At 45.7% G+C, this 27880-nt stretch overlaps 1 protein-coding gene and 1 pseudogene across 1 annotated transcript; both read left to right on the top strand.

Annotated features, from left to right (window-relative positions):
- Positions 1-1464: 1464 nt before the first annotated feature.
- Positions 1465-20161, top strand: LOC136501466 (uncharacterized; annotated as a pseudogene).
- A 2964-nt stretch (positions 20162-23125) lies between these two features.
- On the top strand, positions 23126-27821 carry LOC136499124 (heat shock protein 90-5, chloroplastic-like). The gene is made up of 19 exons (XM_066494818.1): positions 23126-23514; positions 23730-23803; positions 23892-24017; positions 24108-24201; positions 24337-24420; positions 24547-24690; positions 24769-24885; positions 24999-25043; positions 25133-25213; positions 25346-25450; positions 25538-25678; positions 25777-25869; positions 25985-26062; positions 26137-26391; positions 26519-26621; positions 26714-26885; positions 26965-27070; positions 27174-27263; positions 27351-27821. The coding sequence occupies exons 1-19, from the start codon at positions 23260-23262 to the stop codon at positions 27552-27554; spliced, it is 2367 nt and encodes a 788-aa protein (XP_066350915.1). The 5' UTR covers positions 23126-23259; the 3' UTR covers positions 27555-27821.
- The last annotated feature ends 59 nt before the right edge of the window (positions 27822-27880 follow it).

The raw sequence follows: 27880 nt of genomic DNA on the forward strand, positions 1-27880 counted from the left end.
TTAAACCTATAAAATAAAGAAGATGGGTTTGCGGGCTCGTCCACCAGCCCAAGTGCATCCCGTCCCATCCCAATATTCCTATTCCTCCTCTCAACCGTCCGTGCTGCTACTCCTAAAAAAACACGGAGAGCTTGCAAATTTGGTACATTGCTCGCCACTCGCCAGTCAAGACTCCTGTTTTTGCTTATAAATACATTTGTGATCGGAGCTACTAACAATGTACCAAATGTCAAATGGCAACTGAGTTAACAATGTTTGGGCCCGTTCAAACTTCAAACCCTGTAAATACGGTTCAGACAGTGTACGGGCCAACTCTCGGGGGAAGTTTTTTATTTCTTTCAGAAGCAATGCTTTGTGGTTCATGTTGGGTTTTATGATGACAGCGTTAACTAATGCTGGTTAGAGTATTATTAAGCTGTCAGCTGAACCCCTATGTGGCACTAAGTGCCTGAACCCTGAAGTGACATGCATGCATAAGTTCCTGGAGCATCAGCAGGCCATGGTTCCTAAATTTTTGCATGATGATGCCAGTGCAGCAGTGCTTCATTTTGCCGAGTTTATGGGTACCAAACAGTAGGGCACAGTGCCACCAGAAGTGGACCGCCCAGCAGGAAAAAGAAATTCAGGTCATGATTGACCTCCCAAGCAGCAGGCAGGCATGTCAGCCCCAGCAATGCTGCACTCTTTCTAGCGAACACACACACGCGAGCTAAGCTTCGAGTTTGACATCCAAAACGAAGGAGAGCATGCGCATTTGAGTTCATTTGCTCAACTGGAAGCATTGGAAGAAATCATAACTCTGTTTCTGACTTTGGAGCATTGGAGCATCATAAACATAACAATTTCAGCGGTACAACTAATACAATTGTTTTACGGATCCAATAATTTGTAGCTAGGTAGTAAGGACTTTCAATATCACATCAATAATTTGTAGGTAGTAAGGACTTTCAATAATTTGTACTAGTAGTAGCTACTAGCATTACTCACATCAATTCAAATTCAAAGATGGAGATCTGGACAGAACAAATGTTACATTTCATTGTAATATATAATAATAACAATGGTTTGATCTTATGCTCGATATTTAGCAATAAGCATTCACATAGTACTAGCCCAAATCTCTAGACATTTATAAGCCCGGATCAATCAAACAAGGCAATGCAGCAATAACATGTATAGCCTGGAAGCTGGGTCCTAATAATAAAAGAAAAAAGAAAATTGAAAATTTGGTAAAAAGTGGACCTCACGTGCTGGCCTTGCTGTGGTCACATGACAGTTCTCCCGGCAAAGGCAACTCGGCAAATCCGCCCCCTAATTCCGCGCCAATCTTTAACCCCCTCTCCCCTCCGATAGACCCCGGAGCCCGGAGGAATTGACTATTTCCACTCAGATCCCCGAAGAACACCACAACTTCATGCACACCCCCTTCCGTGGAGCAGCTCTGAGCTGGAAACTTTCCAATTGGGCCTCTAAAAGAATCTGACCGTGAAGTTGAAGCCCCTCCTCATTTCCAGGCTGCCACGCCTCCACCCTCCCCGGCCGGAGAAGACCCTGATGCGGCTGCGGCCGGAGTTCTGAGGTTGGTTGGATTGGATATGGGTGGGGTGACTTCATCGGTGGCCTCCAAGATGGCGTTCTTCCCTCCCGACCCGCCGTCTTACGGCGTGGTCGACGAAGAGGACGAGCCAGCGGCGACGGCGGCGGCGGCGGAGGATGCGCCGTCGTGTAAGGTGGCAACGAGGAGGGTGGCGATGACGGGCGTGCGGTGGAGCGTGGGCGTGGAGGCGAGGCGGGTGCGGACGCGGCGGGGCTCGGAGATCATCGCCGTGTACGTGCGGCACCCCGGCGCCAGCCTCACCGTCCTCTTCTCCCACGGCAGCGCCGGCCGCCGACCTCGGCAAGATGTACGGGATCTTCGTCGAGCTCAGCGCACGACTCCACGTCAACCTCATGGGGTAAGTGATCAAGCGCTCGTGTTGTTGTGTGATTGACTGGTTTCTCCGATGCTTTTGACTTGGTTGGGCGACCAAGATTACTACTTTATTATTAGTTATACTGGATACTGGATGGATGATGATCTTGGGATTTTTTTTTTTCTGTGGAGATCAAATGATCTTGTGAAAACTGATCGGGACACATTTTTCTTTTTCGTTTTTGAAAGAACGAACATATCTTTTTCCAGAAGGCCACAACCCACAATCTGATAAGATCATGGTTTGATCCTTTAGAATGGGCGTGCCTTGATCACTTACGGAAAAAAAAACAAATGTTTGCCTTCTGTCGCTTTCCGTGTTATTAATGGTTTTCTGTCTGAGTGGTGAATTGAATATGATGAATATAGTGATCATACATGTCCTCCTACTGTTATTGAGCGGGGTAATCATGTGCTGCATGCTACTTCGATTTGCATTGACTGTTTTCATTACCTTATAGTATTTCTGAATGGGGGTTTGATTTCTTGTTAAAGATTTATCATGTGCAATTGATACTCCTGATTTTTTTTTGGGGAGATCAGATTTTCGTCTGATTGATGAGAGAGTTGCACACGTTATTTGGCTATAAGGTTTAGTTTGACATCTATAGTAGGTGCAACTGATGTAAATTTTGTTGCTGCTGCCACTGTAGCAGGAAAAAAATACGTTTTTTCATTCTGCAATCGATTTATTGTCAATCCGGAACCTGTAAAACTATTGTGTTTGGGAAATCCTTTTGTCTTTTGTCTCCGTTTGAGGTGAAGATGTTATTGACACTTTTCTTGGTAGGATAGGATAGTTCTATACTCTAGTGAAGCTCATTCTGCATTCGGAACCTGTTTGGTTTGGCTGGTGCAAAAGTAGCCCAGTTCTATGCCCATCCTTTCTTGAAAGTGGCATGCATGTTCAAAGGTCTCAATACGATTTTTTGTGGTTGTTTAATTTTTACTAGGCACTGTAGATAGAAAGCTAATCATTGGACAGCAGTCAGAGAGTAGAGCACTAAAGTTTGCTTGATATCATTGCTTGATTAGCCTACACGATCTGGACTGTTCGTTGAAGCTGTATTTTCAACTTGTTATGTGGGTCACTCTCACTCATGGCAACAGCATTTTGACCTTTCATTGAACTTGCTTTTCCCTGCTGGAGCAGTATATTAAATTCGACTATCGTACATCATGTTTTAAATTTATTTGCTATTTGACTTAACTATTTGGCTACACAATGACACCTCAAGTATACACAGTAAAACAACCCCGTCCACATGCCCCCGATATTATCCTGGCATGAAATCCTTCGCTCGATCAAGGGATCAAGATCGGGACTGTTGGATTGGATTCGTAGCAAACTAGCAAACAAACCCAGAGATAACAGAACAGCTAATTGGATGTTACATCAATGATGCAGATATGCTACATGAATGAACCACACGATGGCCTAGAACACGCAAGGGTGCTCATTACGGAACATACTGTTAGGTGAAACTAGTCTTACATAGTAATTTTTTAGTTTTCATGTTGACCATGAAAATGCTTACACAATTTTTAGCTCTATATATAATTATGTCAAATGGAAGCTTGCCTGCATGGCTGAATCTTGCACTAGGAGTATGAGTTTTATTCCTTAACATGAGCTGTAAAATGCAAAGTAGAAATACTCCCAGAGAAGCTGTACAGATACATCCTTTTACTTTACTCTCTTGAATTAACAAGTACAATTAAGTACAATGCACTAACTGGGTGCACGTCCACTGTCCACACTACCTGTTAAGTAAAGAGGGCAAGAGGGATTTTGAGACAAGAGGGTGGGGTTAGATGCAGGAGTCTGAAGAAAAGGAGGGAACAATGATGTGGTCCAGGGGTTTATTTGCCCATCAAAGTGAGACAAAGAGACAAAGAGAGTGATGTGTAGGAGCTGTCGACAGAACATGTATAGATTGATTAAAAAGATATAGCCATCAAACGATTTTTTTAAAGATGGTTAAAAGATAAAAAGTTTCATGAAATACAATATTACTTTGGATGAGCTGAAATCAGCAAATCGCACAGATAATTAACTTCAGTTTTTCTAAAACCCCAATTGACAAAGTCCAAGACAGCCGATGTTGCATCCTGTATATCAACTATTAGTATCCTTATGACAGACAAAGTCTCTTGACGAAGTCCAAGAGAGCTTATGTGCAAACTGTATCAACTGTTAATGTTATGTTGCAGTATGATCATAAAATTTATTCTAGATTTCATTTCCATCGCCCACAAACATTCAAAATTTCTTTGCAATATTTTACTAGTGCATTGTGAATATTTTTTTTTGGATATGGACATTTTCATTGACGTTCGTTCTTGCTGAACCATGTAAATAAATCTCTGTCCTTCTTGAAGCTTTAGCAAATTCTCTGTCATGCCCTTCTGACGATTGAAGTTGCCTGTCTTAGAATAATTCCATCGTTCTTCGCAGGTATGATTACTCTGGTTATGGGCAGTCATCAGGCAAGGTAATTTATCTCTGTTCTTTTTTAAAACTATGCTCTTACGGTACCATGTCACCTTCAGTCGAGGGGCACCTCACAACATTATTCTTGGCCTTTCTGGTTACAAAAGAGACTTTGAAACTGATTCATGCTAGAGTGAGTTTGATTCAGGGGACGTTTGTTCTGAACTAGTTCATCTTTTTAGCAGTCGAACCATTTTTAGGATAAAACAACAGTGCTAACACAATCTTTCTGTAAAATCCATGTTCAGCCAAGTGAAGCTAATACCTTTGCTGACATAGAGGCTGCATACAAGTGCCTTGTGGACGTTTATGGAACTAGGGAAGAAGACATTGTTCTGTATGGTCAGTCCGTTGGCAGCGGACCAACCCTTGATTTAGCTGTTCGTTTCGATCGCGTAAGAGCTGTTGTTCTACACAGTCCAATACTGTCTGGATTGTGTGTCATGTATTCTGTGAAGAAAACGTACTGGTTTGACATATACAAGGTTTGCCTCTCTGTCTGAAGTATCAAGATGAATGATTTACATCATGTATATGCTAACACTTGTTCCATTTGCAGAACATCGACAAAATCCCCCATGTTAAATGCCCGGTTTTGGTAATCCATGTAAGCTCTTTATACACATCTACGTGGTAGTATTCTTCAACTAGCTTCAGATCATTAATAAACTGGATCATTATTTTCATTTTCAGAGCACAAAAGATGACGTCGTCGACTGCTCCCATGGCAAGCGGCTCTGGGAGCTGTGCCAGCACAAGTATGTGTTAAACTATTCTAACCACAAGGTCATAGATCTAGCCGGATACTTTTTGTAAATGAATTGCATGTCCTAGTACATGAACTAGACAGAGATTAGAGAGAGGAGTAGTGCTAGGTTACCGACCATCTATTGTAATCAATCCCTTCTCTTTGCGTAAAGCCTTTTGCCACAAGTCGCGGTTTATATCTCTCTATATTCCCTTGAGAGTCAAGTTTTGTTTTGTAGACCCATTACAGCCTACTGTTTTGGCTCCTTTAGGAATTATTTCCAAGTCCCAAACTTTATTGGAATTCATAGATTTTATTTCATCTTCCATGACCTCAAGCCACTTTAATGAATGGTCACTTCTCATGGCTTCTTCAAATGAGGTGGGATCATCCTCCATTTGAAATTCATCAGTGTTGTATACTTCATAGTCAGCAGGAATAGCTGATTTTCTAACTCTTTGAGACTTTGTAGGGGCCTCCACATTTGGCACATCTTCTGTTTGAGGCTGTTGTTGCTCCCCCTCATGTGTGTCAATAGGTTCTACAGGATCCTGAAGAACAGGTTCCTCATCGTCATTCATTGTTGCCATAGGCGGAATAACAACAGGTGCTTGCACCACAGTATCTTGCACTGTCGGTGCAGCGACAACAGGTAGTGAGAAAAATTGCTCATGAATCATCGGAGGGCGCATACACCCGCTTCTCTTCAAGGTCAATTTCTCGAGCTATCATGCTCCCCCTCATCATTTCATCCTCTAGGACAATGAAATAACAACACGTGTCTCATTTCCATAAACTTTGTATGTCTGTCTGGACAGTAGAAACGAAAACATTTTGACTTTTCTGGGTAGCCAATGAAATAGCAACTCCCTGTTTTGGGATCTAGCTTCCCAATGTTTGGGTTAAATACTTTAGCCTCAGCAGGACTCCCCCACACACGTAAGTGGTTTAGTGAGGGTTCTCTTCCTGTCCACAACTCATACGGTGTTTTGGGCACCGACTTACTTGGTACTCTATTGAGAATATAAATGACGGTTTTTAACGTCTCCATCCATAGGCTCAATGGTAAGGTGAAGTAACTTATCATACTGCGCACCATATCCATCAGGGTACGATTACGTCTTTCAGCTACTCCATTCTGCTGAGGTTCGTCTGGTGTAGAATACTAGGCTACTATGCCATTATCCTGTAAGAACCTTGCAAAAGGTCTAGGAACTTGATCATATGGGGTATGCCGACCATAGTACTCTCCCACGGTTGGACCTGACTATCTTATTCTTTAAATTGTGTTGGTTTTCAACTTCTACCTTAAATATCTTAAATTTATCCAATGCTTCTGTTCTTTCTTTGATTGGATAAATATAGCCATAACGGGAGTAATCATCTGTGAATGTTATGAACGAATCATAACCATCCACACTCTTTACAGAAAATGGACCACAGATGTCTGTGTGAATAATCTATAAAATTTCTGCACTTCGTTTAGCATCTTTCTTAATTTTCATTATATACTTTTCTTTTATGCATTCTCTGCATTGTTCTAAATCTGAGAACTCTAATGGAGGAAGAATATCATTCTTAACTAGTCTTTCTATTCTCCCCCTCGAAATATGACATAAACGACAGTGCCTGAATTTCGACGACGCATCGTGAGCTCTATTTCGTTTTCTGTTTACATCCACAGACGAGGATACATTCTCATTGTCGCACGCAACGTTCCCATCATCGCATACAACATTTACATCATCACGTAGTGATAACAAATAAAGCTCATTTTATAAGATAGCAAGACCAACACATGCATTATTAAATGTTATCTTACATTTGCCATTTCCAAAATAGCAATCGTATCCATCATTGTCCAAGCATAAAACACTAATCAAGTTTCTCTGTAAAGAGGGAACATAAAGTACATCTCTAAGTAAAAGTGTGAAGCCATCAGCAAGCTCTAGAGAAATATCGTCAACGGCTTCGACATCTGCTCGGACTCCATTTGCAACTTTAACATGTCTTTCGCTTCTTTGCGTAGTCCTCGTCGAACGGAATCCCTATAAAGAATTAGCAATATGAACAGTTGCATCTGAGTCAATCCACCAAGTAGATTTCGAATACTATTGGGTTCATAAACCCGGGGTCCCTCGTAGACCGGCTTCCCCACAAAGGCTCAGCCCAAGCAGACAGCGCGCAACTCATGGGCCAGCCCAAGAGTCTAAAACAACAGGCCAGAAGGGCGGTCCAATCACCGACCGGAAGGTCTGGCCGAGGAGGAACAGCGCCCGCTTATCGACTTCGGCCCACCTCTCCGACCGGAGCGCTCACTTTGGTCTCTAGCCGCCTCCAGACGGTCTCTCCGACCGGAAGGCCTGGCAAAGCACTACCTCTGACTCCGACCCCACGTCTCCGACCAAGGTATGCAAAGACCCTGCTCACTGCTCTTCTCTGACTGACGCAACTAGAGCCGACTGGGACCAACCGACCGGGGACGCCCGCCTAGAAAGGACCAGGAAACGAACGGAGAAAGCAAGGCAAGGCGCTCAAGTCAAACCATGATAGCAGGGACTGTCGACGAAATATGGTCGGCAGTCCATCGAGGGGGGTGCCCGTGGTGGTAGATTGTCGGTAGACGGTGCGTGTAATCAGGAACCAGATGGTGACACAAGGCGCAGAGACAGCGATTTAGATAGGTTGAAAGGTCCTTGTTTGGTTTTGGTAATTGAGTGACAACTTAGGTGGACTAATTGTGTTTATGTGAGATACACAGGTGATTAGTCCACAGGTACATGTGTGTGAGCAACATATGCCATGAAGGTGAAAATAGCTTGGAGATGTTGCAAAGCTCACACATATGATGATGAAGGAGCTTAAATGCACATGAGACATGACATTAAGTCATGTGATCAAGGTGGAGAAGATCAAGACAAGACTTGGCTTGATGGACCGGTTGCAAGCGTGAAGGGCAAGTCGAAGGCTTTGGAGTGATGGACCGCGTGACGGTGAAGCTTGAGCAAGACTTGGCGCCGATGGACGATGGCAACGGTGAAGAGCAAGTAAAGTCAAGATCGATGAACCAATATGATCATGTGATGATATGGAGTGGATCATATCATTGTTGATCGTGTTGGTGCATGTGTTGCATTGACATTGGAAGGAATGGAATGCGCAAGGCAAAGGTATAACCTAGGGCATTTCATTTCACCAGTCATAGGTGTGTAGAGAAGTTTATGACCGGGTTTAGGATAGATGGCCGTACTATCAAGAGGAGCAAACTTGTTTGCATATCAGTCATCTAGTGCCACTCGAATGATCTAACTTTGCATCGTCGCTAGGATCGAGTGGCGTGGCAAGTTGAGTGGCTAACATCCTTTGGGAAATGATTGTGAAAAGCTAACACACATACACATGGTGGTGTACACTTGGTGGTGTTGGCACATTTACAAAGGAGGTGGTGTTTGCAGGGTTGAGATGGGTTTGGGTCCCTCTCTGGAATGCCTATTTTCTATTGCGCTGGATGCAAATTCTTGGGGTTGGCACATTTGAGCAAGGGTGAAGAAGTTAGAGTTGAAATGGAGTTGGTCGAAATAATGCTAGCGTCGGTCTACTGACCAGACACTGGGTCACTCAGCGACCGGACGCTGAAAGGTTGCGTCCGGTCGAGCTGTCAGACGGCACAGTGGCTAGGGTTGAGCACCGGACGCTGGGCTGCGTCCTATCAAGTGTGACCGGACGCGTCCGGTCAAGGTCGGTACCTTACTATAAATGACCAGACGCTGAGGTCCAGCGTCCGGTCAGTTGAAGCTGCTGCGTCCGGTCAGGTCAAGTGACCGTTGGAATCGAACACATGGCCGTCTGTGGGCGACCAGACGCTGAGGTCCAGCGTCCGGTCAACACGACCGGAGCGTCCGGTCGACCCGACAGTTGCGCAGTGAAGGGGTAACGGCTAGTTTAGCCCTTGGGGCTATAAATAGAAGTGGCCTTCGGCCATGGCTAGTACTGAGCACCTTGGGGGACTTTGTATCCATGCTTGAGAGTGCTTAGGAGCCCTCCATCTCACACATACTTGATAGTGATCATCCGATTGTGTGAGTGAGTGATTCTAGTGCGATTGCATCATGAGGTTGCATCGAGTGGCACTAGGTGATCGAGTTGCAAGCCGGTGGTGCTTGTTACTCTTGGAGGTTGCCACATCCTAGACAGCTTGGTGGTGGTCTCCGTTGAAGACCGCAAGAAGCTTGTGCGGCGCTCCGGAGAAGTGCTTTGTGAGGGGCATTGTGCTCGACCCACGGGAGCCGCGAAGAGCAACTTTAGTAAAGTGTGTCATTGAGCTACCCTCACTTCCAGGGTAGGTTCTTGTGGCGCTCGACGTGCGGGCTTGGCGGGTGATGCCAATTAGCCACCGAACCACCAAGTGAGCGGTCGACACAACGGGGACTAGCGTGTTGGCAAACACGTGAACCTCGGGAGAAAAATCATCGTGTCAACCTTGTTCTTCCCATTGGTTTGCATTCCCATTACACAAGCTTGCAATTACTTTTATATACATTGAGCTTGTGTTGTTGCTTTAATAATTAGTTAGCTTGTGTAGCTTGCTAATTATCTTCTTGCTTGTGTAGCATAGAAGTAGCTTCCTTGCGTGACTAATTTGGTTTGTGTAACCTTGTTAGTTACTTTGCTTAGTTTGTGTAGCTAAGTATTTGCGCTCTCTAATTCGGCATTGATTGTCTTGTTATTGAGCATTGCTAGTGAGCTTAGTTGGCTTTGTGCTTTTGCTTACTAGCATGTGTAGGAGCTCCCTTGTTGCTTAAAGTACTAGTGGCATAGGTTTGTGTGACTTTGCTTCTAGAATTGGTTAGGAGAGCTCTAGCTAGCCCGGCACCTTTGTTGCTTGATTAGTATCTTTGCAAGGTGCTTGTGAACATAGATAGAGGGGTGTAGTCTTGGCTAGATCGATAGTTTTAATTCCGCACTTGTTTTGGTTAGCCAACGTGATTAAGTTTTAAAAAGGACTATTCACCCCCCCTCTAGTCGCCATCTCAACCCTTTCACAGGTTCGGGCCATCTGGTCGACGTAATACCCTACGTCCTATGTCTTTGGTGTATTGTATTGAGATGTATACAGATTAACCTGTCCTCTAGGGGACCCTTGTCTCTCCTTATATACTCCAAAGAGACAAGGTTACAAGTAAAGTATCCAATTTGGTACTATTATAATATCTAGTACAACTTGTAATCTTGATGTGCACGCCTTGATCATACGGGCCGAGCCACCTCGGATGGTGCGGCCCATGTACCATCTTGTGGTACCCGGGAGTATATCCCCCACAGTTAGTCCCCGAGCGCCATGTATTCTAATGCGACACGCCATTTTAACATTCTCCAAACAGTGAGGCTTGAGTTCTTGACATCTCCGACCACCGTTGTCGCCGGAGAAATAGGTTGTCCAAAGAATATATGGTGCTCTTAAGAAGAAAGAAAAAGATTTCCATCCTGGGAAGTGTGCCCACTTGTATTTCTGAAAAGAAATGTAAGTGAGTCTTGAAGCGTAGCGTCTTTGATCATCAGAGGCGTAGGGGTCGAAAAACAAACACGTTCACCACAACGTGAAGTGTGCCCACTTAGTCCCCAAGCCTGGTAGTAGGTGACGTAGGCACGTGGTGCCAGGGTCTAAAAAGAATTCCCAGTTAAGTTGAGAATCCAATCGTCGTACAGGCGATACGAGATGCACCGGCAGGTGCATCGTTCCGATGTAGTCCCCGAGCTTGCTGGAAGGCAAGGTATGAGCCTTGTAGCAAGGTCTAAATGAGAAAGAATATCCCAACTGTATGCGAGTCGCCAGTCGCATGTAGTTGAGATGCAAAGTCCCCGAGCTGTGGTCGGAGAGTGGTCGAGGCAGTCCCCGAGCATAGGTTGAGGAGCGAGCAACAAAGTCCCCGAGCTGTGGTAGGAGAGTGACGAAGTCCCCGAGCTGTGGTCGGAGAGTGATCGAGGCAGTCTCCGAGCACAGGTCGAGGAGCGAGCGACGAAGTCCCCGAGCATAGCTCGAAATTCCTGCAATATAAATTCATAGAACGGTAGTACATGATGTACAAAATAATAAATTATGGAGAAAAATCAGCGGTGAAGAAATAGCGTATGACGCTCAGTAGTCATTTGCAAATGAGCATGATGTGATAAAGCAGTTGGTGCTTTGTAAACATCAGTGTTAATGTGAAGTTTGTGTTTATACTTAATATAAACTGCCCGACCAGTTAGTATATAGCTGAGTCTCCAGCCCTAGCTAGCCCGTTAACCATAACGCGGGGCGCGGAGCCCGTGCACATGTAAGAAGAACAAAGCATCGCTAAGGAGCCGCTGCCGACCACCCATAACGTAGAGGGCAGATGCTCGTGCACGTGTAGGGAGGAGCCGGAGACAGGGCTGTCTCAGGAGGCATCGAGCGTCAACATGACTAGTCGAGGATTTGCATTAAGTATAGCTGTATGTTATATTTAAGATTGTATATATGGACAAACGTTATTTGAAGAATAATCATGACGAGGATGTTGTGGAGAAACATCATAATGAAAATTATATTAAATATAAATATTAGAAGTGTACTTATCTTTGGATAGAAATCTGGTCGGTGGCGATGAAGTTGTTCGGTCCTCGAGCTTTCTGACTTGTCGTCACGACGATGGTCGCGGTTGTCGTAGCGCCGTTCTTCGCTGCGATCATCATTGCGACGTGGTCTGGTGGTCAACGTGGTCAGAGCTTGGCAGAGCCGCTCGGGACATGGTCGACGTGGTCTGGTGGTCGAGGTGGTCGGAGCTCGGCGGAGCCGCTCGGGACGTGGTCGACGTGGTCTGGTGGTCGAGGTGGTCGGAGCTCGGTGGAGCTACTCGGGACGTGGTCGACGTGGTCTGTGGTCGATGTGGTCGGAGCTCGGCGTCGCTCGCTGGTCAGCTCGACGTGGCTCGCTCAACGGCTCGCTTTGTGGCTCGGCGTGGCTTGCGTGATGGCTTGACAATAGCCCGAACGGCTTGCTTCTGGCTCGCTTGGCGGCTTGACTTCATGCTGTCAGGTACGTTGGCTTGTATCTCGCACGTGGATCTGCTCCATACGCGCGTAAGATGCGTACATACTCCTCTAATGAAATCTTCATGCATGCACGCGTATATGGTATATGCAGCAGTCAATCAATGAATCAAATATCTTTGATTAATTAATGCTGGCCTGCACGTGTATTTAAGCAGATGGACATGGTCTTCATCTTCGTGGCCTCCTTGCTAGCTTGTCGCCATAGCACGCACAGGATCATGCATGGTGCCGATGCTTTAGTGCACCTCGTTCAGGAGATGGGATCAATAGCACGGCGTCGATTCGGAGATGTGTCGAGTTGACAACACGGATCGAGATGCGCTTGGTCGATGACATGGATTCGACTTCAGAGAGCTCAACGCTGTGCTGATCCGAGATTTACGGGGTTCAGCACAAGCCGAAGGTGGTCGAGTGTGACGTGCCAGCCTAGGCCGGCAAGCCACGGTGTAGCCCCGTACGTACTCCGTGTACTCATGTAGACGACGTTGTGCCCCTTTAGAGTTTTCGTCGCCGGTGTAGATGGATTCCGCCGTCAGCACGTCTCTCAGGACGAGGCCAAGATGAACATGTCCGCACGCGACATGGTGCACGCTGCCGCCATAGCCGACCACGTTATGATGAGTCGCCATAGATATCGTAGTTCAAGGACGCCCGCCACGAAAAGCCGAGTTGCCGCGGAGGACGTTGATGAAGAAAATCGCCATCTGATTCGCCGGAAGATCAGCACGCACAACCCCTAAAAGGGGACCCCTACCTGGCGCACCACTGTCGACGAAATATGGTCGGCAGTCCACCGAGGGGGGTGCCCGTGGTGGTAGATTGTCGGTAGACGATGCGTGTAATCAGGAACCAGATGGTGACACAAGGCGTAGAGACAGCAATTTAGACAGGTTCGGGCCGTCTGGTCGACGTAATACCCTACGTCCTGTGTCTTTGGTGTATTGTATTGATATGTATACAGATTAACCTATCCTCTAGGGGACCCTTGTCTCTCCTTATATACTCCGAAGAGATAAGGTTATAAGTAAAGTATCCAATTTGGTACTATTACAATATCTAGTACAACTTGTAATCTTGATGTGCACGCCTTGATCATACAGGCCGAGCCACCTTGGATGGTGCGGCCCATGTACCATCATGTGGTACCCGGGGGTATATCCCCCACATGGACCGTACCCTATCACATGTAGGAACAGTACTCTGCAATTGCCCTGACACAAACAGTATTGTAGCCGCCGACATTTTCCTCTACAGTATTGTGGGCGTCGTTAACTCTCATACGGTAAGGCCCCCCATATGCCTCTGGGCATCGACAGTGTTGTGGGCGCCGGGACTTACCGTACCGAGTGAACATGGTGAAACTCCTCACATGTGTTTGGGCATCAACAGTATATGCAGGTGCCGACATCTACCATACCCAAAACAAGACAACGTAACCACCCACCTACAACCGACATCCAACAGTGTTGTGGGCGCCTACCATCCTCTTGTACCCGTCGGTGTGGGCAACAAGACTTAGAAGCATACGGACTCTCTCCCTCTCACTTGTAAGGCCATCCCCTTCATCTATAAAAGGGGATGTGCTCTCTCCCAACATTTAGTTGATTCAAGTTCATACAAGTTAATCCAGATCGATCAAGTTCACTAGCTCACAACCACAGAACTGCCAAGTTCGGACCTCAAGCACACGCTTGAACACTTAGCTCATAGAGGAGCTCATGTCGCTCTCGGCCCTTCTGACCGGAGCCGACCAGACCTCTCGTGCACCCCTTCTTTCTCCTTCTCGTTTGTAACCCCACTGCAAACTTCGAGCACCTGGGCTCAGAAATAAAGTTGTCGACCGACTCAAACTGGACGTAGGGCACATTGCCTGAACCAGTATAAACCTTGTATCATTGAGTGCTAGGCCACCTCCGATCACAACATACGGCAAAACTATAAATATTTACTTGTTGGTCACTTTTTGCACCGACAAATACTGTACATACAGGAATTCATTTATGAACGTAATAATGTTCTCATCTTTCTTTGCCATGATCATCTTTAAGTAATCGGGACCATCTTTCTTATAATGTTCTATCTTCTTACAATAGAGACACTGGTCTTTTTCTACTGTGAACTTGTTCTGCTGAGGCTGGTACAGCATGGGACCATTTCCCTTTGACTTTGAGGAGGAGTTAGCATTATTATTCTTTTTCTTGTTGTCTTTCACATAATTGATAGTGCCACCATTGGCAGCTTTCATTCTCTCCCCCTCTTGCACACACATAGCTATGAGCCTCTCTAAGTCCCACTTCTCGGACTGTATGTTGTAGTTGACAATAAAAGTGTCAAACTCCTTAGACAAGAAAGCAAAAATCAGATAGATAAGGAACTCTTCCTTGAGAGTCAGATCCATTGGTTTTAGCTTGGATGCCAAATTGCCCATCCTTAGTATGTGCTCTCTTATACCACCATTTTCAGAGTACCTCTCTATCACCAGCTGCTTTATCAGCAGGGTAGCATATGTCTTTGAAGAACCAGTGAACTGACTCTTTATTCTATCGAGGTACTCGGTGACGGTGTCACACTCTAGGATTAAGCCCACAATTGTAGGCTCAATCGTGTTATTTATCACAGCCATATATTTCTTGTTGGCAGTGACCCACTTCCTATGCTCAAGGTGATAGGACATTTTTTGGGATTTAAAATCCCTCTCTCTAGTTGCCCAAGCGGCATCAGCCTTATTTGTCTCCCTCACTAGTGCCATAGGCTCAGTGGGACACGGTGAGGTGACTACCCAGTCCACCTCAGACAAGATGAAGGCCAGGTCAATTTTTTTCTTCCATTCTGTGTAGTTGTCACCTTTGAGAGTGGGGATCTCTTTGATACAACCCATCAAGTTGTATCCGCCTGAAAACACAATTCATATGGAGTGAGAACATAAACATAATAATAGCAAATTGCATGCCTTAGTTCCAACGTTGGTCAAAATTAAAACATACAATTGTCCTCTACACTAATTCTACATCACCGTTGGGTAAAAATAAAATTAATGCATGACATAACATCATAATATTGTCATTAATTAACGTTGGTCAGAATAATATCAATATTATAATAAACTAAAAACATATCTATTTTTCAAAATTAAATTCTCCCGTTGGTTCGAATTTAATAATGAAAATAACAACTTTAAATACGCAGCGGAAAATTAATTCAGTTTAATGAATTTTAACCATAGGCAAAAAAACTCTTTTCTATTTTCTTTGAGCCATTTATCCATTTTCCAGAAAAAAAAACTTATACTGGAAAATAAAAAAGTAAAAAATGACTCAATTTCAGCACTGTTCATTGGCCCAACAAGGAAAACCAGCTCGGCCCACTTCTCTGCGCACGTGATGCCCGCACCCAAGCCACAACCTAGGCCTGGGCCGGCAAAGCCATGCGGCGCGCTCGCCCGCCTGGGTCGCAAGTTGGCCCGATCAACCGACGCCGTCCATTTCGATCTGACGGCCAAGCGTCAATGTCGTAGGATCAAAACCCCCCGGTCGCGGCTGACCCTAAAACCCTAGACCATTCGGTTCTCTTCTCTCTCTCTTCATTGCGCTCCGTTCTCTCCTCAGCACAGCAGCAACGAGTAGCCAAGCGAAACGCAAGCGATGAGCGGCAGCTATGGCGCCGTCGCTGCCCCCTCGTCGGCGTGCACGCTCCCTAGCGGGTGAGTACGCCGCCGTCAAACGGTCTGGGCGGCGGTGCCCTAATCCCCTCCAAAACCCTAGATCTGACCCTGATCTCCTCTCCTCCTCCTCTGTCTCAGTCCCGCTATGGTACGGAGGTGATGATGGTGCCATCGTCGGCCCTCTCATTGGCACGCGCGCTCCCCAGCGGATGAGCGCGCAGCCGTTGAGCGGCCTGGCCATGGCGCCCTTTGCCCGAGCACCCGCCCGCGCGCCGACAAGGCGGCAGCACGGTGCGGCGACGAGGTAGGTCTCTTCCCCTTCCCCTTTTCTTTTCCTTTCTTCTTTTCTCGGATCTATCCGATTTAGGGTTGGGGATGGGGTTAGGATCGAGATTAGGGTTTGGTTAGGGTTAGGGTTTCAATGTTCTTCTTCCCCGTGATTGATTCACGGGTTTGAAAGGTCCTTGTGTGGTTTTGGTAATTGAGTGACAACCCTAGGTGGACTAATTGTGTTTATGTGAGATACACAGGTGATTAGTCCATAAGTACATGTGTGTGAGCAACATATGCTGTGAAGGTGAAAATGGTTTGGAGATGTTGCAAAGCTCACACATGTGATGATGAAGGAGCTTATTGCACATGAGACATGACATTGAGTCATGTGATCAAGGTGGAGAAGATCAAGACAAGACTTGGCTTGATAGACCGGTTGCAAGCGTGAAGGGTAAGTTGGAGGCTTTGGAGCGATGGACCGTGTGGCGGTGAAGCTTAAGCAAGACTTGGTGCCGATGGACGAAGGCAACTGTGAAAAACAAGTGTAGTCAAGATCGATGAACTAATATGATCATGTGATGATATGAAGTGGATCATATCATTGTTGATTGTGTTGGTGCATGTGTTGCATCGATATTGGAGGAGATGGAATGGAATGCGCAAGACAAAGGTATAACCTAGGGCATTTCATTTCACTGGTCATAGGTGTGTAGAGAAGTTGGTGACTGGGTTTAGGATAGATGGCCGTACTATCAAGAGGGGCAAACTTGTTTGCATATCGATCATCTAGTGCCACTCGAGTGATCTAACTTTGCATCATCGCTAGGATTGAGTGGTGTGGCAAGTTGAGTGGCTAATCTTTTGGAAAATAATTGTGAAAATGCTAACACACATACACATGGTGGTGTTGGCACATTTACAAAGGAGATGAAATTGGAGTTGATGTAGATCAACTCGGCGATTGAACGGAGGCGAGAAGGGTTTGAAACTTCACTAGCGGAGTGTCTGCCCGTAGAGTGCGGACAGTCCGATGGTGCCACCGGTGCCCTATACAGAAAAGACAGGGTCTCACAGAGTGGACTGGATGCTGGTCACGTGGTGACCGGGCGCTGGGGTGCTGCATTCGGTCAGTGGCAGCAGAGAACGCGCAAGTGTCTATCTTCGACCGGACGCTGGCGTGGTGCGTCTAGTCAGGCTGACGTACGGTGACATAGGCGACGCAGAGAAGTTGGAGAAGGACCAGACGCTGATGCTGCGTCCGATCGTGACCGACCGGCCGCATCCGACCGCTACTAGATGCTTACTGGAAACGACCGGACGCTGGTGTTGGTGCGTTCGGTCACTTGAGCAGCTGTGTCCGGTCATCTCTTGACCGTTGAGATTGGGTGAACAGCGTTTGAAGCCGTTGACACGTGGCAGGTATCGGGCGACCGGACGCTGGGGTCCTATGTCCGGTCGATATGACCGGAGCGTCCGGTCGTCCCAAAAATTGCCCAATGAAGGGGTAACGGCTAGTTGAGTCCATGGGGCTATAAATAGAAGGTGGTCTCGGCCATGGCTGGTGCTGAGCACCTTAGGGGGCTTTATGTCCATGATTGAGAGTGCTTGGGAGCCCTCCATCTCACATATGCTTGATAGTGATCATTCGATTGTGTGAGAGAGCGATTCTAGTGCGATTGCATTATGAGGTTACATCGAGTGGCACTAGGTGATCGAGTTGCAAGCCGGTGGTGCTTGTTACTCTTGGAGGTTGCCATCTCCTAGACAGCTTGGTGGTGGTCTCCGTCGAAGCCCGCAAGAAGCTTGTGTGGTGCTCCGGAGAAGAGCTTTGTGAGGGGCATTGTGCTCACCCCGCGGGAGCCGTGAAGAGCAACTCTAGTTGAGCGTGTCATTGAGCTACCCTCACTTTCGAGGTAGGTTCTTGTGGTGCCCAACGTGCGGGCTTGGCGGGTGATGCCAATTAGCCACCGAACCACCAAGTGAGTGGTCGACACAACATGGACTAGCGTGTTGGCAAGCACGTGAACCTCGGGAGAAAAATCACTGTGTCAATCTTGTTCTTCCCGTTGGTTTGGAATCCCTTTACACAAGCTTGTGATTACTTTTATATACATTGTGCTTGTGTAGTTGCTCTTGTAATTAGTTAGCTTGTGTAGTTCACTAGTTACCTTCTTACTTGTGTAGCATAGAAATAGCTCCCTTGCGTGGCTAATTTGGTTTGTGTAACCTTGTTAGTCACATTGCTTAGTTGCGTAGCTAAGTATTTGCGCTCTCTAATTTGGCTTTGGTTGCTTTGTTATTGAGCATTCCTAGTGAGCTTAGTTGGCTTTGTGCTTTTGCTTACTAGCATGTGTAGGAGCTCCCTTGTTAGTTAAAGTACTAGTGGCATAGGTTTATGTGACCTTGCTTCTAGAATTGGTTAGGTGAGCTCTAGCTAGCTTGGCAGCTTTGTTGCTTAATTAGTATCTTTGGAAGGTGCTAGAGAACATAAATAGAGGGGTGTAGTCTTGGCTAGACCGATAATTTTAAAATTCCGTACTTATTTCGGTTAGCGGACGTGATTAATTTTAGAAAGGACTATTCACCCCCTCTAGTCCACCATCTCGACCTTACAGGGTTAGGTTTCGGCTTTGAGTTTCGAGACCCTTTCTTTTCTCTGTTCTTCACCCGATTAGGGCTAGGGTTCGGTGACCCTCTTCTTTTCTCTGATCTAAACGGATCTACTTTGTGTTTTATCGTTCACCCGTTCTAGATCTAAAACCCTAGAAAAACCTGGCTCTGGTACCATTGTTAAACTATTCTAACCATAAGGTCATAGATCTAGCCGGGTACTTCTTGTAAATGAATTGCATGTCCTAATACATGAACTAGACAGAGATTAGAGGGAGGAGTAGTGCTAGGTTACCGACCATCATAGGCCTTCGATCCAGAGGCGTCGGCCATGGGCATTGCGTCGGTGTCTGCGCTAGGGCAGCGACGGTCGGTGAAGACGGTGTCGGTGATGAGCAGTGGCGACCGGCAGTGAAGATCGATGGCGGCGTAGTGCAGTGGTGGAGGTGCTTCCCGTCACTGGCTGCGCCCCTCACTAGATCGGGTTTAGGGTTTGTCGGTGGGGAGCTCAGCTCAGGCGAACCTCATGTCCAGAGCCGCCGGCCCCCACCTCTATTTATTGCGCAGTGTGACAGGGGCCCTCTAGCCATAGTGGGCTGGGCACCCCCATCAGGACGTGGATCAAAAGCCCAACTGAGCTGTTGGGCCTAGTTTGGAATTAGAGATCAATCTGACAGTATGAACCTCTGTGGATTGAGGAAGGTGACCACGGCAACCTGGAGAAATTCCCAGTGTACATACGACTTCTGAAGAAGTTCTTATCGACCATAAAGAAGTTGCCATCTGAAAAAGATGAGCATGAGACATCGGCAGCTGAAAACAGAACGCAGCCTGACAGTGAAGCCATCTCTAAGGCTCCTTCTCGCATGATCTCGCGAAGGCTAGAGCCATCGAAGAAGAACACGATCCATGAAGAGCATACGCTGAGCACCGAGCACGTAGATAAGCGCAGGCGAAGCACGGGCCACAGGGAGAAGGCGAGGTCCAGCATAGACCGGAGATCGAGGAGGAACGTGGACTGCTTCGACGGCATCCTCGAATATGAGCAGCCGGAAAAGCCAAGGAAAAGCTTTGATAGGTTGGTTTCTGCCTCCGCTGTCGTGTCATGACCATTGCAATTTGCTTATTTTAGTCGAGATGAGGAAAATTCAGCCCCGCCAGTCATTCTTTCCCCTACAAGTTTAAAATATTTACTCATTGTTCTTGTGCAGGATCGGAGAGAAGATTAGAGCCATGGGTCTGTGCAATGTCGACTGCTTCAAAGAGCCTCCTGACAGCGGTGAGCTTAGCCGAGGTTGATGAATGGAATGGGTTTCTGGTTGCTGTCAGGGCTCCTTTGGATGCTAGGGAGATAAATGCACGTGGGTTTGAATCCCCAGGGGGTTTCTCCCCTGTACATGCCACCCTCTCCCCCGCCGGGAGGAAATCCCCCACGACCGTTTGGGAGCCACGGGGATTAAAATCCCATCCAACTAAAAAAATTCTAAGAACTCAGGAAAAAACAAAGAATTCAAAAATGCAGCTCTGATCCTCAAAATCACTACCACGGATATACTCTCTAGTATACATTTATGTGTCATATCATATAAAAAAGGTCACCTGCATATTCAGGGCTCATTTGGGACATAGGATATAGGAAAAGGATAGGAATAGGAAAAATGTAGAATTTGAGATGGCAAGTTCCTCAAATCCTATCTTTTCCTTTCGAATCCTGAGCCAAGCTCGGGCACCTCATTGGGCCACGTCGCTCATTTTTCCTCCTCCGTCCGATGTTGATCGAACGTTGAGCATGTGAGCACAGCAGATTGCGTCCCCTCCTCCGCCGTCGACTTCTCCAGCTCGACCGCCCCCGGCGTGGGCTCCCTCTGCCTGCCCTTCATCTGCCCCTCCGCCTACACCCCACTGCCCGCGCCTCGACGACGGCGTCCTATAGGAGCTGTAGAACCAGGGCTCCTGTGCCTTCTATATTCAAAGAACAGTGTCAACAAATCCAATAATTTCTAGACAGTGAATGGAAATGTCACGAACTGAATTTTCTGCAATGGACAGTTAAGATTTAGTAACAATACAAGATGGATCAGCGTAAACATATCCAATAATTTCTATATTCAAAGAAAATACTGAAATCCCGAGACAAGAGTAAATTAAACAGAGCCTCAAATTGCGCTTCAGATTAGTCCTGACCAAACAAAGTATACTTTTTTTCTTAAACATATGTCAGCACACTACCCACATGACCAAAATGAGAACCCTAAAATCCATGAAGAGTGAACTATAATTCAGCAACTATATATTAAAACTACATAAAGTCTCTGAAAATCTCAGCTACAGCACATAGTAGGCAAGTTACAGTTCCATTGTCATCAGAGCTACTGAACAACTGACTTGCAGCAACAAGCTTACTAATCCCTCACAACCTACAGAACAGGGACATGAGTGAGCATATGAGCAATGGTATATACTACAGTATTAAAGCTTGTGTGTTTACTCTCGGGTAGCAACTCGACTGAATACTAATTTCAGCAGTACTAATTTCTTGATCTCAGGTAGCAGTACCAAATCAGAACTATTTCTTGTGAGGCAGAAAACGTGATTACCATTAGCAGTACAGTATTAATGAAGTACTGATCCAAATTAATTTCTTGTGAAGCCTGCTCGAGAAAAAAATAATTTCCTGTGATCTCTGCTACACGAGATCATAGGTAGAGGTATTAATTTCAAGCGATCACAGCTAGCCGTATGAATTTCTCTACCTGGAAAATAAGTACGTGATTAGTACTTTATATTTTTCTCTCTGAATCGAAAACTAAAACTAGATCACAGGTAGCAGCATTAATTTCTCGAACTCGTGAGGCAGAAAAAACTAGAATGCGATTCAATTGAAAGTAGCAGCCATGCCCAAGAACCACGACCCAGTTCATCCATTCGATTTGATTCTAAGAAGTGAAGACTAAAGACGAGCAGATCTAAGAAGAAACACACAAAGATAATCAGGATGAGGCGCCCAACCTACGCCTAGGAGACCACGCACGACACGGTTGGTCGGGGACGTAGCAGGTGCAGACAGAGATGGCGGCGACGACGGCGCTACGAGACCAGAAATGATCCAGGAAGTGCGCCCGGATTAAAGTCGGAGCAGGATCCAGAGTTGCGGCGGCGGCGACAGGACGAGGGCATGGGGCGACGACGGCTGGCTCAAGGGATGGAGACGGCGGCGCTCAAACCCTAGCCGCCATGCTTTCCTGGGCGACGCGACACGGGACGGGAGTAGCGAGCGAGGAGGGAGCGACGACCGACCGGGAAGAAACAACACGACCTCGGAGGCGTTTATTTTGAGCCACGCGGATTGACGGTGTTGGGGTGGAAAAGGCACGGGCTTATTTTGACCCACGAGGTTTCCAAATGGTGCCGTGGATCACGACGGGGAGCAGTGACACGGGCCTCTCGCCACCCGTGGATGAGTCCGATCACCACGGGGATGCCCCTATCCAAAGGAGCCCTCAATGTCAGTGTTTTTCCCTTGTTGCTTAGATATAAAAGAAGACTGCGTGATGGGAATGTTAATCACAAGATGTTCACGAACAGTAAAGAGAAATATAGCACGATCTTTATGCCAGCTTCTGATTCTCTTTTACACTTGTATACGTTACGTTGCTTGAAGCTAGCTTGTAAACACACACACACAGAACACAACGCTGTGATGTGTCCGGATAGAGACTGCTCAGTCTGTTACCAGCAACAGCAAGAAAGATACACCCTCCGTCCAAAAATATCTAGCTTTGTGAAGAATCAAACCTTCAAGTAGAAAATAGTATAAACATTTGTATATCTAAATAAGTTTATTATAAAAAATATTTGACGATTAATCCAATAATATTTATTACACACCATAGATATTAGTATTTTTATATGTTTAGTTAAATTTGAAAATATTTTAGTTTCTTGAGAAGTGAGGTGCATAGGATCGGAGTAGCTTCCAACACTGATGGCCTGTTTAGAACGCAGGAATTTCACAGAAATCGCGCAAAAATTTCACAGAAATCACTTCAATTTGACAGGAAAAGTATGTTCCTGCGTTCCAGACAGGCCTGAGGTGGCTAAATCATCACGGATGATTTCATGACATTTCGATAAATGGGCCTATGAAATCAGAAGAAAGAGGCCTATTTGGGCCTATGAAAGCAGAAAAAAGAGGCCCGGCTCACAGTCACAATGACTCAGTGACAGTGTTCGGGCCCGGCTGCTTCTAGAAGCTTCGGCCGCGCCTCATCTCATCTCCTACCTCCTGTTGAACCCTCCGGCCTCCGGCAGCTTAGTACAAAAACCCTAACCCACATCCCTTATCCTCTTCTGCTCCCTCTCCCCCTCCCTCTCTACGAACGTTGGCGCGCAAGCTCGTGGCGTGCGCGGTCACCGTCTCCCATCCCATGGCGCCGGCGCTGAGCGGGACTCTGGGCGCGTCGTCGGTGGCGGCGCTGCGGCCCTGCGCGGGCAGGAGGGCGCCGTCCGCCGCGACCTCGGTTGCGCCGCGGGGGAGCGTGGCGGTCAGGTGCGCCAGAGGGCTCAGGTGGGAGGCCCACAGAAGCAGGGGGAGGTCTCTCAGGGTGAGGTGCGATGCGGCCGTCGCCGAGAAGCCCGCCGGGGAGGAGGCGGCTGGGGAGAAGTTCGAGTACCAGGCGGAGGTGAGACATGAGCACGGTCCATATATATCTGTAATTTCAGATGGAATTTTTAATTGACGTTCGTCCGTACACCTTGAGAATTTTTTGAGGGGTTGAATTAATGTGATATGGTTACCCACAGTTCAGCAGAAATGTTGCCAAAGTATGACCGAGTTTGATTATGTGCGACCACTGGTTACTGAAATATGTATGTTCGTTTCTGTTCTACCTTGTAGGTGAGCCGGTTAATGGATTTGATCGTCCATAGTCTATACAGTCACAAGGAGGTATTTCTCCGCGAGCTTGTTAGGTCAGTACCTTTTGCTGGAACCTGGAAACCTATGGCAATTCATTCGATGCCATTATTCATGGATTCTACTTATCTGCTGCTCTACCAGCAACGCAAGTGATGCATTGGATAAGCTGAGGTTTCAAGGCGTGACTGATTCCTCTTTGCTCGCTGATGGCGGTGAGCTGGAAATAAGGATTAAGCCTGACCCTGATGCTGGAACGATTACTATCACGTAAGTTCCTGTTAATGACAGAACTACTTGTTGGTGTTCTGTGAACAGACTCTAATGGCATGACTTTCTGGTGGCTATTGGTTTCAATAGTGACACTGGTGTTGGTATGACTAAAGATGAGCTCAAGGACTGCCTTGGTACCATTGCTCAGAGTGGTACCTCAAAATTTCTGAAGGCCCTCAAGGTGCAGCATCATACCTTCCTTGACAATTGTGCATACATCTATGAGTATGGGATATGGTTATGGCCTAAATGCTGTAGTGTCTATGTGATTGTTTCATTGTCTTTTTCCTTAATGTCAAAATGTATTGCTCTTCAGGAAAACAAAGACCTTGGGGCGGACAATGGTCTAATTGGTCAGTTTGGTGTTGGATTTTACTCAGCTTTTCTTGTTGGAGAGAAGGTTTGAGATATTTCTTGGATGCTATTTTTTTTTTCTTAAATAATTTTACATGGAATGAGCTTTTTCTCGTTTTGCACTGGCTTAGATCATTATTTAAGTTGACATTTTGTCAAACCCACATTGCAGATTGTGGTGTCCACCAAGAGTCCAAAATCAGATAAACAGTATGTGTGGGAAGCTGTGGCTGACAGTAGCTCTTATGTCATCAAGGAAGAGACTGATCCTGAGAAAATGCTTACACGTGGAACTCAGATTACTCTGTTTCTAAGGGTATGTTGCTATGTTCTTCTGATATGCCAGGAAATGCTTTTTCTTAACAGCAACCTTACGTTAATATGTCTTGTATAGCCTGATGATAAGTATGAGTTTGCGGACCCTTCAAGGATTCAAGGCTTAGTAAAAAACTACTCTCAGTTTGTGTCTTTCCCCATATACACATGGCAGGAGAAATCAAGAACTGTTGAGGTAGGGTCTTGACAAAGCTTCTTACTTCTCTTGACCATACCAGTTCTTTTGATCTATGAATGTGTATTGTCTTTTCATTTATTTCACTGATGTAATCCCCCCTTGATTGATAGGTTGAAGAGGATGAAGAGCCGAAAGAAGGTGAAGAGGCAACAGAGGTTAGTTTTTCTGAATGGACTCCTAGTTTTCCTTATGTTTGTAGAATCTTGCTTCTTTTGCAACTGATTAGGCATACTTTGACATATAGGGTGAGAAAAAGAAGAAGAAGAAGACTGTTACTGAGAAATATTGGGACTGGGAACTAGCCAATGAAACAAAACCCATATGGGTAAGTCTGGAGTTACTATTGCCTGTTCATACTTAGAACAGCACCCTTCTGGTACTTGTGATCACTTTGGTCTCCAAGGTAGTAAGGGCTAATGAAGAAAACAGACAGTTGATTTCTATTCCCTCCATGCAGATGAGAAATCCAAAGGAATTTGAGAACACTGAATACAATGAGTTCTATAAGAAGACATTCAATGAGTTTTTGGACCCTCTTGCCCACACTCACTTCACAACAGAGGTGTGTGAATTCATTAAACAACTCTATGAAACACTTAAATTCATGTACATTGTATATAGTCAATAAATTGATCTTTTCTATAAACAGGGTGAGGTGGAATTCAGGAGTGTTCTTTATGTTCCAGGCATGGCACCACTTAGTAATGAGGAGATAATGAATCCCAAGACCAAAAATATCCGGCTATATGTTAAAAGAGTCTTCATCTCCGATGACTTCGATGGTGAACTGGTACACTATCTTGCAACGCTAATAATATATTGTTATTATTTTCTACTATCCATCGATTGAGATGGAACGGATTATTCATTTTAGCGTGCATCTTGCAGTTTCCAAGATACTTGAGCTTTGTGAAAGGTGTGGTGGATTCAAATGACCTTCCCCTCAATGTTTCTCGAGAGATTCTTCAAGAAAGTCGAATTGTAAGTAACAGGTGAAACACCTGCCAGTTTTTCCTCTACCCCTTTGAAATTTTACATTCGGAAGGTTCTTACTGTCGATATATTTAGAGAAAATCTTATTTTTTTTGTTGTTCAGGTAAGAATTATGCGCAAGCGACTTGTCAGGAAGACATTTGATATGATTGAAGAGATTGCTGAAAAGGAAGATAAGGAGGTACAACCGGACCTTTAGTTTGCTCCTAGTTAATTTGTTTACTTGATATTGATGTTCTTTAATTTGTTCTGTAGGACTATAAGAAGTTTTGGGAGAGCTTTGGCAAGTTTATTAAGCTTGGTTGCATTGAGGACACAGGGAATCACAAGCGCCTCGCCCCATTGTTGCGCTTCCACTCTTCTAAAAATGAGGGAGATACGATAAGTCTTGATCAATATGTAGAGAGCATGCCTGAAAGTCAAAAGGCAATCTACTACATCGCTACAGATAGTCTCCAGAGTGCAAAGACTGCTCCTTTCTTGGAGAAGCTGGTCCAAAAAGATATTGAAGTATGTACTTGACATAGACACAATTGACCTTTTTTTTTAACGTAAAGGCACTATTGACTATGAGAGAGACATGTTCTTTCTTCTTTTCATACTTTGGCTCAGGGTACTGCTTGCTTTTTTTTATTAGGTTCTCTACCTTATTGAGCCAATAGATGAGGTTGCCATTCAGAACTTGCAGACCTACAAAGAGAAGAAATTTGTGGATATCAGCAAAGAGGATCTGGAATTGGGTGAGAAAATGCTTATGCTTGCTCAGAGTGGTTATCACTGTTTGATTACTTCCATCGCATTGAATTGAAGATATCTTTATTTATTGTCGCAGGTGATGAAGAGGAAGAGACTAAAGAAACCAAGCAGGAGTTTACTCTCCTATGCGATTGGGTTAAACAACAGCTTGGTGACAAGGTTGCGAAGGTCCAAATATCAAAGCGTTTAAGTTCATCTCCATGTGTTCTTGTATCAGGCAAGTTCGGTTGGTCCGCCAATATGGAAAGGTAAGTTTGTTGTTAAGCCATTGCTTTGTTTAGTCATTATCTGTTTCCTCATACATATGTATTTCTCAAAATCTGACAGGCTCATGAAGGCGCAAACACTTGGTGACACATCAAGCTTGGAATTCATGAGGGGAAGAAGGATTTTCGAAATCAATCCCGACCACCCAATTATCAAGGATTTGAGTGTAAGACCATTACCCCTTGGGAATCAATTGTCCAGCTTAAGAACAATTAACATGCTTGAGCTATATGAAGTAACTAATCTGAATGATAAATTATTGTTGGCAGGCTGCTTGCAAAAATGAGCCCGATTGCACAGAAGCCAAGAGGGCTGTTGAGCTCCTATATGAGTCTGCTTTAATCTCAAGTGGATATACTGTAAGTACAATGGAATACATTTACAGATTTTGATGGTCTTGGTAAAAATCATTTATTAAAATGTTGGAATGTTTGTCATAATTCCAGCCAGAGAGTCCAGCTGAGTTGGGTGGCAAGATCTATGAGATGATGGCGATTGCCCTGGGTGGGAGATGGGGAAGGTCCGACACGGAGAAGGCCGAGGTATCAATGGGTGAGGCCAGCGCAGAGGCAGACTCATCTGAAGGCACCGTAACAAAGGTGATTGAGCCCTCGGAAGTTAGACCCGAGAGCGACCCATGGAGGGATTAGTGAGTTCTCCCACGGACATCTTTTGTTAGAACTTCATATTTAGCAGTGCCGGGGGTAAAATTAAGGCCATGGGCTAGAGCATTATTTGGTTACAGATACTTCTAGACGGGTTCCTGCCGTGGCAATTTTTGTAGGTGTAGACTTGCTGGCCACTAACATTTTATTGAGGTAGTAGTGGCCTTGGAAAACAATAAAGCATGGAGGATGATTACATAGCAAAATTGTGATGTCCCTCACAATATAATAATAAAAAAAGAAGTTTGTGCACAGCTGTTTCCCTCCCCTTTATATAGTTGTTACTGACAGACTGCTTCTTGGAGATCAGA

The sequence above is a fragment of the Miscanthus floridulus genome, chromosome 13 (genome assembly GCF_019320115.1).
Source record: "Miscanthus floridulus cultivar M001 chromosome 13, ASM1932011v1, whole genome shotgun sequence".
Taxonomy (NCBI): domain Eukaryota; kingdom Viridiplantae; phylum Streptophyta; class Magnoliopsida; order Poales; family Poaceae; genus Miscanthus; species Miscanthus floridulus.

Coding starts and splice junctions, on each gene's coding strand:
- LOC136499124 (XM_066494818.1), top strand. CDS start 23,260: ATGGCGCCGGCGCTGAGCGGGACTCTGGGCGCGTCGTCGGTGGCGGCG. Junction 25,044..25,132: donor AAGGTGAAGAGGCAACAGAG/GTTAGTTTTTCT, acceptor TTTGACATATAG/GGTGAGAAAAAGAAGAAGAA. Junction 25,679..25,776: donor ATGACTTCGATGGTGAACTG/GTACACTATCTT, acceptor TGCATCTTGCAG/TTTCCAAGATACTTGAGCTT.